This window comes from Dromiciops gliroides, chromosome 3 (genome assembly GCF_019393635.1).
Source record: "Dromiciops gliroides isolate mDroGli1 chromosome 3, mDroGli1.pri, whole genome shotgun sequence".
Taxonomy (NCBI): domain Eukaryota; kingdom Metazoa; phylum Chordata; class Mammalia; order Microbiotheria; family Microbiotheriidae; genus Dromiciops; species Dromiciops gliroides.
Window position 1 is genome coordinate 244,072,831 of NC_057863.1, and position 16,969 is coordinate 244,089,799.

Sequence of the window (16,969 nt, forward strand, 5' to 3'; positions counted from 1 at the left end):
GTGTGACCTCCTCCGGTCCTTTTTTTCTTTATTAAATGAGGGGGTTATACTAGAAGGCCTCTAAGGTCCCTTTCAGTTTTAAATCTATGATACTAAATATATTTTAAAAGAATGGGAAGGGGCAGCCAGGTGGTACAGTGGATAGAACACCAGCCCTGGAGTCAGGAGGACCTGAGTTCAAATCTGGCCTCAGACGCAAGCTGTGTAACTGGGCAAGTCACTTAACTTGGTTGCCTGCCCCACCTGCCCAAAAAAAAAAAAAAAAAAAGGAATGGAAAAATAGTAGTCCTTGGAAATAGACAATCTTAAGGACAGAAGCACAATAGAAAGCATGTAGATGAGAACAAAAGGAGAGAAAAATAATTATTTTCCTATATTACAATATTCCTATATTCCAAGTTCTAAGAGGGCTGGGTTCTTGTCTTATTTAATATCTTCCTATTACTCTCAGTAATGAGCACAGTATTCTACACATAGTCTGTACTTAGTAGAAAACTGATATCATAGAAGCATATTAAAAATATTCCAACTAGAGAGGATATGGCTGATACTTTTCTAATACAGATCACAAAGCTGCTACAAAAACAGAAACACTCATCACAGAAGACTTCAGTTCTTAAGATACCCACTCAAAGTCTCATGCAGCTAGAAATATAAAGGACCTGACAAATTCTTCACCTGGCCTTATTGAAATTTCATCTCCTACAACAATTTTCCCTAACTCTAAAAAGGAAGACTGTCTGAGATAGAGATGCTTAAAAAAATTTTGACAATGCAATCATAAATTATTCCAACAAGAAAGAAAAGGGGGAGATGTCCAAAACCAACGATCCCCCTCCACCCTGAAATCCCCACTGTAGCCTGCACAGATAGGGAGTTCTCTGATGAGCTCAGGTTTTAAAAAGACAAGTACAAAAGATAAAAGGATAGCAAACCAAGGGCCAGCAGCCAGCCCAGTGACTTGAACACATAGGTGTTGAATTGAAGAATGAATACTAAAAGAATGGCATAAATGGCCAGAAAGGTTAAAGTGCAGAATTAGCTGAAGCTACTGAAAATTTTAATGGTTTTAAAAACAGCTTTATTTAGATGAATTCAGAACAAGAAGTTAGGCCCAATTCTACTCTGGGTGGGAAATATAAACAGATGAGAGGATTACTCAATTCCTGTTTTGCTTCTGTCTTTTCTACCAAGAAGAATGATCTTCACGACGGAAAGGTCAGACAAATATAATTAAGTTTAAAAGAAAATCAATTTTAGTTAAGAAAAATAATAAATTATAGCAGATGTGACTGTGAAACTTTTGTGAGCAATCTAAAAAGAATTATGGAGAAATTTAGTGGTGTCACAAGACTAAGGACAAGCAAATGATAAACTTCAATTTTCAAGACAGAATAAAAGGTAGATTTTAGAAGTCAGAACTTCTAGCTTGACTGACATCAACCCTTAGAAAATTATTCAACAGTCTCTGAACACATGGAAAGTAGTGATCACTAGAAACCTCTATTAGTTCTCTAAGAACAAGTCACGCTTATCTAAACTCACCTCATTTCCTTTCTTGACAAACTTATCAGATAGATCAGGAAACAAAACAAGATGTATTGTAGTTTGATTTCTGGAAGGAATGTGACAATGTTTTTATACTGTTGCAGATAAATGGAGACATGTGGTATGGTTAACAGTACAGATAAGTGCATTTTCCAAAGAGTTCTGATAATGGGTCAATATCAACCCAGGTATCTAGTGGAGTGTGGCAGGATTCTGGTCTCAGCTTTCCTGTTTGACAATTTTATCAATACCCTGGATGGAGATCAACAGCATGCTTATCACACTGACAGATGACAGAAACTTGGGAGGAAAAGCTAATGATGGCTAACTAGATTTATAATAAATAGATATAAAGTCCTCTGATTAGATTAATTTTGTAAATTATCTTATTTGTACATCATTCATTTCTGAATATACTTCTATTCAGAGAGACAGCTTTTATAACAAAAATTTAAAAAGAAAAAGAGAAGTTTAGCAAAACTAACAAAAACATGGACTGTATTTGATAAAAATGCAGTATTCCATCTCTATAGCCCCCTATCACTGTAATAACAGGGAGGAGATACTTTTTTCTTAACCTTTCTCTTTTCTGTTTATATATTTTTTTAATCCACTAGAGAAGTACAAGATGGGGAAAACCTGACTTAATAGCACTCAACAGAAATGACTCAAGTGTTTTATTTGACAATCTAAGACAATAATGTATATATGTTTTCTCCCCCCAAAAACCCCAAACACATTGTCAACAAGGAAAGAGACAAAAACTCCCTACTTTATTCTGCACTGGTCCAACTATCTCTGAAGTATTCTTTTCAATAATATGTGCCACATTTTAAAAGGGCTATGGACAAATCAGAGCATATCTAAAGAAAGGTAACCAAGATGAAAATAATTTGAACTGTCACATGATGAACAGTTGTCATCTAAAAGAGAGATCAGAAAACAGGAACCAATGAGTCAGATTTTTGACTCACCATAAGAAGGAACTCTAATGATTAGAGATTTCATTATTGGACATCTCAGGTTATAAATGATCAAGCAAAGGCTGAAAGGTTAGACTAAATGATCTTCCAACTTGAAGAGTCTATGATTCTTGTATAACTAATATCTGATTGCTTCCTCCCTCAATTTAATTTCTAACCTTATCCACATGCCCATAAAAATTTTATTTCAGAAAAGGGGAAAAAAGTTGTTTTTTTTTCAATCAAAACTATTATAATCAGCTCTTAATTATCCATGAGTAGACTATTCCTGTCAGCCTCAAGCCTCCAATCCCCTTGATATCCAGCCATGCCTTGGTCCACCAATAACAAATCCAAGCCAAGGGGGAATTAACACCAGGCACCAAAAAGGTAAATTGTCTGAAAGTATGCCTCCAAGCCTAGTCTCAGACAGCTTTCCAAAGCCATATAATTTTTTTTAGTCTTCTCTTTGATAGTATCTACCCCACCTTTTCCTTCTATTAACATGAATAATAAAAGATGACTGCACTTAAAATTCTACTATAAAGGCCTAGTTATACTTTCTATTACAATCTCCTTATTTCACAAGTTCATTTAGGTTTCAAATTGAACTTGTCATGACTGGTGTCAAATTTTTAGCCAGTGTAATCATGAGTTGGCCAAAGAAAATATGTTCAACTTAATTCAACATGCGTTTTTATGAGTACTCACTATGTGCCAAGCATTCCAATAGGCACTGTGAAACATAAAAACAATATACAAGACAATTTCTGCCCTCAAGGAGTTCATAATCTTGTTGGGGAGACGTGTACACATGAAATGATTAGGGAACAATACAAAACAGGATGTAATTAACCACTAAAATATAATAAAGTATCAAAGCACAGGGTGCAAACAAGAACTATTTGTGGTCTGGATAAAAATAATTAAGGTCTGAAAATTTGGTGGTATTGGTTTCCTGAAAGAGAAGGTAGAAACAGTCTAGACTAGAGAGAGGAGACAAAAAAGCCTATAAACCTCCAAATACATATGAATACAGAATTACCAATTTTCTGAATATTTCATGCAAAGTATTTTTTTTTATAAAGCTAGAGGGACAGGTCTTTCCAGTAACTTCATACCAGGGAGCTTATAAGTTTTTTTTATATCACAATTTAAAAATACTATACCAGAGTATAACTGCATAGTGCAATAAAAGCAATATCCTAATCCCTTCCCTTAAAATAGTTAGACTGGTTTTGCCCTGAAAGATGATGAAGGTATTGAAACAATCTAAATTTTAGGCCCAGGGACAAAGGCTCATGCTTAGACTCCTTTGATGCAACTTCTGGTAGCCACTGTAATATGGATCCAGCTTAAAGAGACACCCCCCCACACTTTATTCTGCACTGATCCAACTATATCTAGAGTATTCTTTTCAGTAGTATGTGCCACATTTTAAATGGGCTATTGGCAAATAAGAGCATATCCAAAGAAAGGTAACCAAATGGTAATGGTTTGAACTGTCACATAATGAATCGTTGTCATCTAGAAGAGATCAGAAAACAGGAACCAATGAGGAAAAGACAGAGTGAGACTGATTTCGACTCACTATAAGAAAGAACTTCTCATGATTAGAGACAGCCAATTTCATTATTGGACATCTCAGATTATAAGTGATCAAGTAAAGGTTGAAAGGTTAGACTAAATGATCTTCCAACTTTAAGAGTCTATAATTTTATGACTAAATTGTTTAAAGAACATAAGAAGACCCACCCAAGTGGAGCTGGTGCCTTTTAGACTTGCTAAACTCCTGAGTGCTCCAGAGTCATCACACCCTCCTCTGTAGATCATACCTGATAAGAAGGGTCAAGTCTACCTAAGCTAAATGTTGAATATCCTTTTTATGCTGGGCTAAGTAAATCTCCTCTAAAACCAAACCAAAACAACAAAACAAACAAAAAACTATTGAATGTCTAATGGTTATCTTAACACTGAACCTGAACCAAGAGAATCCTAGCCTGAGCCAGGGCAGCCTCTAAATATATACTTGGTTGACTATGACAATTAGACTTTTCCATTGCTTAAAAGTCTCCTTAAAATTCAAATACTAAAATGTGCACAGAATGATCTGAAACACGTATGTTATACCCATAGCTGTCATTAATCTACTAGGTAAACTTTATTCCTCAATTTCTTTGTTTATGAAGTAGAGCAGCTAGATAACATTTCCTGATTCTCAAGAGTGACACAATATCACTGTCAAAAATAACTTTTAAAATATGAAAACACACTGCATTTATTTATAAAATTTTTGTAAAGAGAGTGATATGATAGTTAAGAAAACTTAAAATTAGGTACTTTCTCACTATTTTTGTGTATTCACACAATAATGATTGCACATTACAATGATTAGTTTTTCCATCATCAAGATATATTTATGGGCTCACAATACATTATCCCAGCCACTAAAGCAATAATTTTAAATAGGATTCCCTTTTTTCTCAGAGGAACTATACAGAATAAAAGAACTATTTACAGTAGATAATAAGAGAAGAAGATGTAGTATAACTGAATGAACAACCAACTTAGAAGACAGTCCCACCTCTTGATACACTGGCTGAGAGACCTTGGACAAATCACATAACCTCAAAATGCCCTAAACAACTCTCTCAGGACTGTAAATTGTTCATCTCTCCAATGTCACAGGAGGGAATTTCCTCATCAGGAGGTCTCTATACCAATGAAATCACCACCATCACCACTGTCGCCCTCCCCATCTCATAAATAATAGTTTACCAACATAGAGTATTTTATGTACGTGGCTTATTTGTACAATTTTTTTTTTAGCACTGAGAGTGGTAAAAGAACAAAAGATAAAAGATGTATAATCAGAGAAAAAGTCAGAAAATACTTAAAGAGAATGAGAGAATAGATAGCCTTTCAAGGAAAGGCGGAAAGAAACACTGAGCTAGGAAAGTGAAGGCAATCTAAATAAAAGTTGCATCATGAAAAAGGTTCAGAGTTGAGTGTTTGCCACATCAAATGAAAATGGCACAAGGGTTCTGATGCTCATACAACAAATAAATATTGGGTTAAACGGAAGAGGTTGGTTGTGAAATGAGGGTTTTCAGTACACCAGAGTGGGAGGAAAGTCTGAATTGATAGAGAAGTAGAGTATGATTTTAATAAGCATCCCTACAGGGCAAATACAGTAAATGCTTTCAAAGAAAACCAAAAATTTCTCGCTAAAATTTCCTGTTTACTAGGAGGAGGAGGGAAAAAGGATTTCAGTACTACAGGACTTAAAAACTTTTTTTAAAAATAGCGTTACCTAAGTCTTCAAAAATTCCAGAAATAAATCTGATACCTTCTGGAACAGACTACAATACCCCCAACCCCCTTTTTTTGGGGGGGGGTCAATGAGGGTTAAATGACTTGCCCAGGGTCAAATTTGAACTCAGATCCTCCTGAATCCAGGGCTGGTGCTTTATCCACTGTGCCACCTTGCTACCCCCTACAATAACCTTTTCACAACTTTGTTTACTAACAATTTCTCAATTATCACTACTATTTCATCAACAAACGAGAAAGTTTTAAAGATGTTGATAATACAAGAGAGAAATGATCATATGCTATTATTTTGCAATCCTACATATGTCAAATGATCATTTTTAAAGCCTGTTTCTCTCAATTTTCAAAAAATTTCCATTTCAGCATGAAAATAGAAGGATCACTGACCATGTTTTTGATAATATGTAAATTTTCTCTAAAAGTTTCTTTCTAAATGTTTGATGAGTGCAAAGAAAACAATATTACCTATGATATCAAATCACCTTTATTCCTTAAAGTGATTCTTATTTATCTGTTTACCTATTTACATAAGAATATTTTATTAAATTCAAACTTTTACCAATAGCTCCCCTAAGAGAATTGAAATTATAGCCATTCTCCAACAAGAAAGCTGCTAACATATAATCAATTTCATTTTTATTTCTAACAGACAAAAACAACTCCTTACCAACATAAGTCAAAACACCAACTTGCTAGAGCAAAAGTCAAAATTCATACATACTAGAAGGATAATTTTTTTTTTTTTGCAGGGCAATGCCCCCATTGGGTCACACAGCTAGTAAGTGTCAAGTGTTTAAGGCTGGATTTGAACTCAGGTACTCCTGAATCCAGGGCCAGTGCTTTATCCACTGCGCCACCTAGCCGCCCCCTGATAATTTTTTTTTTTTTGAAGAAGGTAGCACACAATTAAAAAAGCAAAAACAAAAACAAACCTCTAACCTGACCTGTTTAACAAGCTATTTCTAAAAATGGGAAAGAGAGAGCAAAACTGGATATCAACCCAAGTTATTCTAACCATTTCCTAATTAGTTCGATCACTATAATTCAGTTGTCATATTAAAGAAAACAAAAAAGCCTGGAACCTACTCCAATTAGCAATGGCCTCCTTGTACACCAGAGGGACATGGTACCCAAGTGCAAGCCTGCTCAAGAATCTGTAGAATCTTGCAGATAAAGATGGTGGAAGATTGTGAGCAATATCAACAGTGGCAGAAAGAACAAGTTTGGATAAAGCTTGGTGAGAAACCATTTTAAGAGTTTTCTGTTCTTATTTCTTTTATTATTTGGGTCTAGCACTGCCACTTTAATTGTGAGGAGTCACCTAATCAGCCGAGGCTTTCTTTATGGTGTGTAAATCAGCTGAGACTCCCAATTATTTTGACCAAGATATGGGACTGGGGCAAAAGAATTTTCCCAGATACCCCCTTCTCAGTGTTTACTGATAAACTGGATCTGGTATGATCTTTCTTCAGTTATCTTTGAAATGTAAATCATACACTTGTATCTGTGACTTTCTCCTTTTGGTGGCTATAAATTCCTTTTCTCCTTTCTGGCAGCTATAAATCCAAACTTGTATCTTTTCCTTTTATTAACTTGTACTTTTCCCTTTTTTTCCCTCTGATGTAACTGGAGATTATATAAGCTTTAGGAAATCTCTGTTCATTGCTCAGAGTTAATTAACAACTCTGGGCCCATGCTTAAACATATAATAAAACTGGGCTTTACCTTCTAGATCTCTTTCTGTTGATAGTGTCAATTAGCAGCAGTAGCTATCAAGTCATCCATGGATATTTCCAAATCAAACCTAAATTATAAAAGTCATCCTGAGGGCATTTAAGGATGAAACCAACAGGACAATAAATAGGAGAGAATGGAAAAGATTTGTAAAGATTGTTTTAGTAAGTTTAAAAAAAAAAACACCAAGAAAGTAGAAGCAGTGGCTCCTACTTGCTTGATCACCATCCTAAATGTTCATATACAGGAAGTTAAAATGGTATTTATTCAGACCAGGCATAATTCTGAACATTCCAGTAATTAAGGTTCAGGACTGGAATGCAATGACATCCTTGTGGACCAGGAAAAAAAGCAATAAAAACACTTTAAGATTTAAAAAGCATACAACTTAAATTTAAAAAAAAAATTCAAATCTACCACTGCATTCACCAACTCCTACCATATAATACTGAGTGGAAAGGTCCCAAAAATTTTATAGGTGGACTTTTCACCACTAAAATAGTCAAAATAAATCTTATCTCAAAAAATATATCATAAGGCTAGGATGGAGAAGAGGTTTAATACAAAATAACAAAAATGTTCAAACAAAATAACAGATTTAAAAAGTACAATGTCTATGATAGAGGTAATATTAGTTTAGAACAGATAAAAACCACTAGGATTATCAGGTGCATTGCCAAGATTATCACACCCAGGGTATAGAGCAACACCTTCAATTTCCACACTAATCCTTGTACAGACATAGGTGATGTGTAATGAAAGAGCTAGGAGGACATAAAGCCTCTTGCATGGAACCGGACAGGTTCCTGAGGTTGCTACTAGGATTCAGCTCACGCGCACTCCCACCCCTTCAGTGTTCTCTAGTCCACTGGCTAAAACCTTTCCTTCCCCTGGGAACTCTATCAGGGGCATAATAACAAAGTTTAGTCTCTTTAAGGGCTCCATATTAAGGAACTACCTCCTTTATCTGTGAGTATTGAAGACTCTCCTCTTCACTTATGTATAGGGGATCAAGATTACCACTGTCAGCCAAAGGAGTCCCTTTCTTTCCAGTAAATTGTCATTTACCATGATTATAAAAAGAAAGTTTCAATTCCCCATGATGATTAAAAAGCTAAGTTTCTCCCAATAATTCCACCCCTGGGATCCCAAATCCTTTCTAGGAAGGAGCCATCCAAACCATTTCAGGGGAAAGAAAACCTGTCAATTAAGGGGGACCTGAACTGTTGCACAAGTGGTATAGAGCCCTCTGAGGGAACAGAAACTTCCAGGCCGAGGTGAAGGGCTAGAGAGGGTTAATTGGAATTATATCTTTAAAAAATCCATCCTGGATATGGACTATTAATCCAAGAAACTGTTGGACCAGAGAGAACCCTCCCATTTCTTGAAGTAATGCTGATTTGTGTGAGGTGGGACACACCCAACCCCAATATTCAGGAGTGTGATGAAGAAGCTGTAGGGTTTTTGTTTTGTTTTTTTTTGTTGTTGTTGTTGTTGTTGTTGTTTGGTGAGGCAATTAGGGTTAAGTGACTTGCCCAGGGTCACACAGCTAGTAAGTGTTAAGTATCTGAGGCCAGATTTGAACTCAGGTCCTTCTGACTCCAGGGCTGGTACTCTATCCACTGCGCCACCTAGCTGCCCCTCGAAGAAGCTGTAGTTTTAAAACTCCATCCCAGAGTTCAATTATACCACTTGCCTGAGAACAGTAATAGTGGATGTAAAACCCTGTAAATATAATGGCAAGAGGATGAAATCTTAGACCTTCTTCAAGGAAAAATGTGTACCCTCATCAAAGGCTATTGTATGGGGACCCAAAAGATAAGAACACATGCTCCAGAAGAGCTTTGATGGCGGCAGCCACAGTAGAGGACTCAGTGCATTCTGAAAAAGCAACAACTGCAGTAAGTAAAAACCTCTTACCCTGAAAAGGAGGAAAATGGCCTATATAATTATTAATCTGTCAATAGTAAACAAGTAAAGAGCCCCGTGGAATCATAACAGAGCTCTTTCAAAGTTAGACACTTCAACTGGCACAAGGAAAATCTTTCAGCAGAGGTAGAAGCATAGTCCTTAGTTAAGGGGAGCATATGGCCCTGTACCCATCCCAACATTGCATCATGACTTCTATATCCATATTGATTATGGACCCACAGCCCTAAGCTCTGTTGTTCTTACAAGCATTCTTCCTATAAAGGTTGAGGAATGTGGTTATTTAGTTCAGCAGAGGGCATGTGATGTCTCTGTTGGGAACTAGTGAGCTCTAAAAATTTTATGTATTGGAAGGTATCAGGAAAACTCCTCTTGACCCTAAAGTAGAGAGCCCTCAATTGCATTACTTTGTTCTCTCCATGATCCAGATCACTCAACCAAATCCATAGCCATCACCAGGGATCAATAGAAATAACAATACTATCACCAGGGCAAGACTCTCGAACATACCAGTCACACAACTCACAGCAAATATGTGCCACGATGCCCATCCCTCAAGGTGTTCTCTATTACTGAATTAATGGCCACTGAGAGTCTGGCGAATTTATGGCAAAAAATACTAGAGTTGCAAACATTTGGCAGGGAGAGGTGAACATTGATCTGAATCATAGGAGGAAGCACTAACGAGTGAGATCATAGATCCACTGGAGGACATAGGTCATTTGTACAGGTAACGGAAACTTTACTAGACTTTTGGCTTTTTTACCTACCAAACTTTGACCAGTTATGAAGTAGCAAAAATGGCTTATTTGGACATCACTTCCTCTCTTAGACTATTCTCTAAATAGGGAAATGGCTGAAAGCAGGAAATCAGTAGAAGTGTAAATAAATCTATTCAGGGTCGAAACATCCATTTTGTATTCAATAGTAAATTGATCCTTTGCAATATCAGTAATATTGTTAGAGGGTTTTTTTTTTTTAAGTGAGGCAATTGGGGTTAAGTGACTTGCCCAGGGTCACACAGCTAGTAAGTGTCAAGTGTCTGAGGTCAGATTTGAACTCAGGTACTCCTGACTCCAAGGCTGGTGCTTTATCCACTGCACCATCTAGCTGCCCCAGAGGTTAATGGGAAGAAGTAGGTCTTGATTCATAAAGTTTATGCTCAAAATTTAAAAATAAATAACTCCATTCTGTTTATTATTCCCACCTAGTCTAGCCTCATACATTTAGAGACTGTGCGAAATCACTTAACCTCAGTTCTAAGGCAACTAAGGTTATAAAGTACAGAGAACATGCTAGAATCCAATGGTTAAAGAAATTCCCTCATCTGAGAGCTCCCTACACTAGGCAAGTGACAAGTCCAATAGTTCCTATTCCTATCCTATCTTTTTCAGTAGCTAACAAAGTTTGTGAAACATGAATATTCTACTGCAAGAAAAAAAAGATTATATGAAAATTTTAGGTCAAAGAGAAGATTCAATATTCCACCCCTCTTGAATGCCTGAACTTAGTAATGAGCCAAATTCAACTGATGTTTACTATCCAGACTTGAAAACAGAAAAATGCCTTTTCAGAACTTTCCACAGTGTGTTGTGTGGTGGAAAAGAGGGTGAAATAAGGCCATTCTGTTTCTCTCAGCAGTATTTAATTTCCAACTTAATCTCAAGGTGGTTCTTTTTTTTTTCTCACTACTTGGCATAAAAGAAGAATAACAATACAAAAGTAGTATTTGCCAGTGTAAATGAATTCATCTGAGAGCTCCTGGAAGAGAAAATTATCTATTTCCCCATTTAGTTCTATTCCATTTGACATAGGAATGAAGCAACTTCAAAACTAAAGTAAATATAAGAAAAAAATAGGAGCAAGTGGTTTAAGATAAACTTATGGTGAGTGGGTATAATTTATAATAAATGAAAGAATACCCAAGGAGCTCAATTTGGGTTGAACTATTATTTTTTTTTTATAATTTCCTTTAAAGAATAGATAAATTATTTGAAAGTCACACATGTTTCTTAAGCTATATAATCTAAAGTTAGTAAAATATGAGTTTATGGAATGTAAAGAATAAATGAGGGGCAGCTAGGTGGCGCAATGGATAGAGCACTGGCCCTGGAGTCAGGAGTACCTGAGTTCAAATCCAGCCTCAGACACTTAACACTTACTAGCTGTGTGACTCTGGGCAAGTCACTTAACCCCAATTGCCTCACTAAAAAAAAAAAAAAAGTAAATGAAATGCTGAAGCTGCACACCTGGACAACTCAAAGAACTATGATGATACCTTCAACAAAAATAAGGAAGTTTGGAAGATGGGTAAGGTGTTGGAAAGACAATGTAAACTGTACTTTGGATATGCTGAGATCAAGGTGTCTCTAGAACATCTTATTTAAGATGCTCAGTGGGCACCTGCTCATATGGGACTGGAGATCAAGATGTGAAAGCCTCCATAACATGCTTCAAAATCCTCAAACACCCTCTGCTAAAAAGGCCATAAAACCTAGAATCCTCGACATAACCTTTAGGCTCTGTCTTTGCCTAGAGAACTTATTACATGATGATGTTTGTTTCTTTTTTTGTTTTTGCAGGGCAATGAGGGTTAAGTGACTTGCCCAGGGTCACACAGCTAGTTAAGTGTCAAGTGTTTGAGGCCGGATTTGAACTCAGGTCCTCCTGAATCCAAGGCCAGTGCTTTATCCACCATGATGATGTTGAGTATTGAAGGGCCCAGAATTAGTTCTAATGGCTAAAATTTGCAGAAACATATTTCAACTAAATATAAAAAAGAACTTAAGTAGTGAATCTTTTGTCCCTCAAAGTATTTAAGCAGAAAACCTCCCTGTAATAAGGAAGCTTACACTGGCAGAAAGGTTGCACTAGATGACTTCTCATGGTCTTTTCAACTCTGGCTCCATCATATAATTAGTTATACAAATGCGGATTTTTTTACTTATTAGCTTTTCTAGGGTAGTTCCATCCAGCTTCAGCAACTTAAATTATTCCCTAGTTCTTGTGCACCATTATTGTTATTTACATATGTCTTTCAGTTAAATCTCTGTGACTACTTATCTGAGGACCTATCACAGTATTCAAAACAAATTATATTGCAAATTTGCCCTGGAATATCAAGAGATGTCTGACTAAATTTAGATGAATTAAAAAAGATTTTTAACTATTCTCTCCCTCATAAGCAACTAAATGTAGTGTCATCTGCAAATCTAGAATAGACATCCCAAGTCTCATTTCCATGTGCACAAAAGACATTTTTCCAATTCCAAATTCCAAGAGAAAACCCGCTGCCTAAGAAATATTAAAATACTCAAACGAGCAAATGCAATTTTAGATATGTCAAGACAATATACATAAAATGTGTATTCAAGTTTGATCTATTATTAGTGTTCTTATGCCTTTTGAAGCTTAGGCTCCCTCAAAGCAGGAATTCTATCACCTATTTTGCCACTTCCATAACATCATCCAATATAATACATGTTGGTTATTTAGCAAGGTAAACACAGTAGTAAGAGGTTTCATTTATTAACATGATAGAATAAAAGAAAATCACTGCCTCATCACCAGGTAAGAAAAGCTTTCTGAAGGACCAAAGGATTTCACAAGTTTTGAAGAATTTTAAGGAGAAAACTTGAGAGAACTGAGGAAGGAAATAATATTGTATTTTCTTTTCTTTTTTGGTAAGGCAATTGGGGTTAAGTGACTTGCCCAGGGCCACACAGCTAGTAAGTGTTAAGTGTCTGAGGCCACATTTGAACTCAGGTACTCCTGAATCCAGGGTCGGTGCTTTATCCACTGTGCCACCTAGCTGCCCCAGGAAATAATATTGTAAGCAAAGCTAGAGTCCTCCCACAGAATCAGAAATGAGTCCAATGGGTAGTATATATGTACATAAAAGAATGGATAGGGATTGGCCCCCGACAAAATTATGATAGGATACTTTTGTGCATAATTATATTTTCCCACAAAATCTTTTACCTGCCCCTCAGTTTTACCTTTTTCCAGTAAAGGAATGAAATCAGGTGCTTTTCCTCGGAAAACTCTTTGAGCATCCTCAGGTTTCATTGATACTTCCTTTGTCTGAACCAGCAAAAAGCCTTTGCTAAGCATCTATTGAAAACAGAAATATTTAGATTATAAAATAGCTACCAGATACTACTAAGCTGAGGACCAAAATGTGACTTTTCTTTTTAATGCCATTTTGTTATAAAGTTGGTTAAGAAAAAAAAAAAGCTTCTCACCATATCAATTAGTTTCCTGGCATTTGCAGTAGTATAATCACCAGCAAATAACACAGCCAAGCAGGATTCATCACTCATCTTCTGCCTCTGACCTCGGGTTATCGGAATAATGCTCCTACAAGCTTCTGTAGAAATTCGTACCGCTTTGAACTCTTCAGTAGTAGGTAGAGGAACACAATCCTGAACCACTGCATCCTCTGGTAGGAGGCTCCAATTGTTTTCTCCTGACACAGGTGTAAAGTCGTGGACATTACTCCACGTGTTATTGAAGATGCTTAGTCCTGCATCTTTAAACTGAAAAGCCAGCTCAGGATAATAAAACTGAAAACAGCCAAACTTGATATTTGATGAGGACTCGATAATTGGTTGTGTAGCACAACATAAGAAGACTTCGAGCTTTCTACAATCCCGAGTACGAAACTGCTGGCAGGCTACTATGCATTTGCAATCTCTGCAATTACGGAAAAATACACTGCCTTTTACAGGTCCCAGAAAGATTCTGCAGTTTGTAGAGTCATCAATAGTTACTGTAGCAGAATGATCAAAGATGTAGATGTTGCAGTTCTCACAGTCTTGAATGAGAAACTGCTGTCCTGCAACTTTCCCAGGTAAGCGACCTACTGTTTCGTCCTTCAAGCCATTAAACATATAGTCTTTTGGATCAACCTGGAGGGACAATAACAAATGAAGAGTTTAAGTTTTAAAAGTTATTGACAAAAGGGTAGGGAAACCAATATTTAGTATCCTTCTTTTTGTTTTTTAAGTATAAGGTTACAAACAAAAACTGGAGGCTCTCAATTCCTAGTTCTGTAAGCCACCTCCTGGTTTCACTTAGCTCCCTACACAGTCCAGAATCCACAGTCACAGGATTTATCATAGAATCCCTCTGTGCCTTGACATTCCATTGCATCTATCTTGGTAATCTCCAATCCTGAGTAACTCTCACCACCCATTTCTCATCTACTCAATAATAAGATCTGGGGTGTTTTGAGTTTTGGTTTTGTTTTTGTAATCCCAGCACCCAGCCCACTGCCTTTTACTTTAATAAATGATTAAATTTGAGAGGCTGTTCAACAGTGCTAAAGAAAGTCACAAAAATCATTATGAGTGCACTGGTCCAGTACAAGTTCTCTGCTATTCTCTCAACAAGCATTTAATAGGTATCCACTATGTGCCAGGCACTGTGCAATCCTCAATTCCTCTCTTTCAACATTTTTTAAAAAGAATCTACAGTAAGACCTGGAGGAAGGTATTTCAATATCAATGAAGTGATAAAAGGGTAAATAGATTAATACACAGTCTCTGTTCTCTTGGAGTCTTATAATCTTGTAGAGGAATACCATCAAAATAATTATAATACAAAATGTAATTAATATAAGTATTTATCTGAGGAAGGAGAGATCACATGTAACTGAGGGGGAAAAACATAGAGGAGGTACCATTTGACTTGGACCACAAATGCCAAGGAAAATTTCAATGAGAATGGGTAAAGACAAGGATATTCCTGGTATAATCAAAGGCATAAAAGTTGAACAGAGGGAACACGCTGTCCAATTTGGCTGCCGCATAAAATATGCAGAGGGTAGTATAATGACTTTTGAAAGGTAGAATGATACCAGATTGTAGAGATCTTTGAAAAATGGGCCAAGAAAAGTTTGGACTTTGCTCTATAGGTAAGATGGAACAAAATGAAAGTGAATAGGAGTAACATGATTAGATGTCTGTATAAGGAAGATTAATCAGGTGGCGCCATGACTTCAACTTGTTGACATTCTATCACATTCCCCAGAACACCTGTTATATATTTCTTTACTCACCTCAAAACCCAACCCAAACCCTTTTACTTTCATCAGATAACTGTGCCTCCTGTTTTACTGAGAATTAAAGCCTTTAGATATGAACTCTCTTAAAATTTCTCTATTTTCACAAATATCCCTCTTTGCAAAACTAACACCTTCCACCTGGATCTTTGACCCATCTCCTTTGTCCTCTGGGTCTTCTCCTTCTCTTCTGTCTACAAACATACTCACCTATTAAAAACAAAAAGGACTTTCTTCAAGCCAGTACACATTTATCTAATTTCCTCCTTTTATTATCCAACTCAAATGAGGTCTTTACCACTCTAATGTAACTATGTTCTCCACCGTCACCAATAATTTTGGTCATGAAATGCCATGTGGTTTTTTTCTTTCTTAAGCTATGTTGGGAACAAAAGGAGGAACAATAAAGGAATAATATTACTATTTGAGACAGATGGGTCAATAAGAGATGAAAGAAATGATACCATTATTTACCTCCAATTCTGTTCTTTTTCTCTACCAAGAATAATAATCTCTACATTGGCTAAAGAGAGGAGAAAATGGTTGACAAGGAGGGGCTGAAATCTCAAATGGATCAGAAGATAATCAATGAACAACTAGCTACCTTTCATGAATTGAAGCAACCCTAGCCCAGAAAAACTCCATGCCAGGATATTAAAAGAAATCTGGGGTCTCTTTACTGCCTTCCTCTCTGATTTCTTTAAGTATCAGAGATGGAAATATGATATTGATTTTTTTTTGGTGGGGCAATGAGGGTTAAGTGACTTGCCCAGGGTCACACAACTACTAAGTGTTAAGTGTCTGATGCTGGATTTGAACTCAGGTCCTCCTGAATCCAGGGCCATTGCTTTATCCACTGCGCCACTTAGCTGCCCCCTATTATACTGATTTTCAAGGAGAAGGCGGATCTTCAAACTATTGGCCAATAAGTTTAAATATTGATTCTTAGAAACTAAAAGACTATTTTAATGAATGAGTACTTAGAAGATAAAGAGATAATCACTAGGAGCTAGCACAAGCTTATAAAAGCTAACCACTTCCTTTTTTGAAAGAGTTGATAGAATGGAAAATTAGAAAAAGCCCATAATCATTCTCAAATAATAAGAATGACATTTATACAGAGCAAGGGTTCTTGACCTTGGATCCATGGGCTTGTTTTTAAAATATTTTTTATAAATATAGTATTATAATGTAATTGGCTTCCTTTCTGGTCCTTTGTATTTTATTTTATATGTCTAAAAATAGTATTCTGAAAGGGGGAAGATAGGCTTCTTCAGACCGCCAAAGGGGTTCATGACATAAGAAAGGTTAAGAACCCCTTATCTAGCGCTTTAACATTTTCAAAGTATATCACTTGATCCTCACAATACCTTTCTGAGGGAACCCATTTTAAAGATTC

The 16,969-nt window shown here is 36.4% G+C and overlaps 1 protein-coding gene across 2 annotated transcripts in view; it reads right to left on the minus strand.

Annotated features, from left to right (window-relative positions):
* The window catches only part of RP2 (RP2 activator of ARL3 GTPase), a 47,711-nt gene that overhangs the window by 6,652 nt on the left and 24,090 nt on the right, over positions 1-16,969 (minus strand). For both annotated transcript variants that reach the window (XM_043998288.1, XM_043998289.1), the window contains 2 exons: positions 13,751-14,416; positions 13,505-13,619 (listed from right to left, as the gene is read on the minus strand). In XM_043998288.1, coding sequence (XP_043854223.1) covers positions 13,505-13,619; positions 13,751-14,416 — 781 coding nt within the window. The remainder of the gene's footprint in view (positions 1-13,504; positions 13,620-13,750; positions 14,417-16,969) is intronic.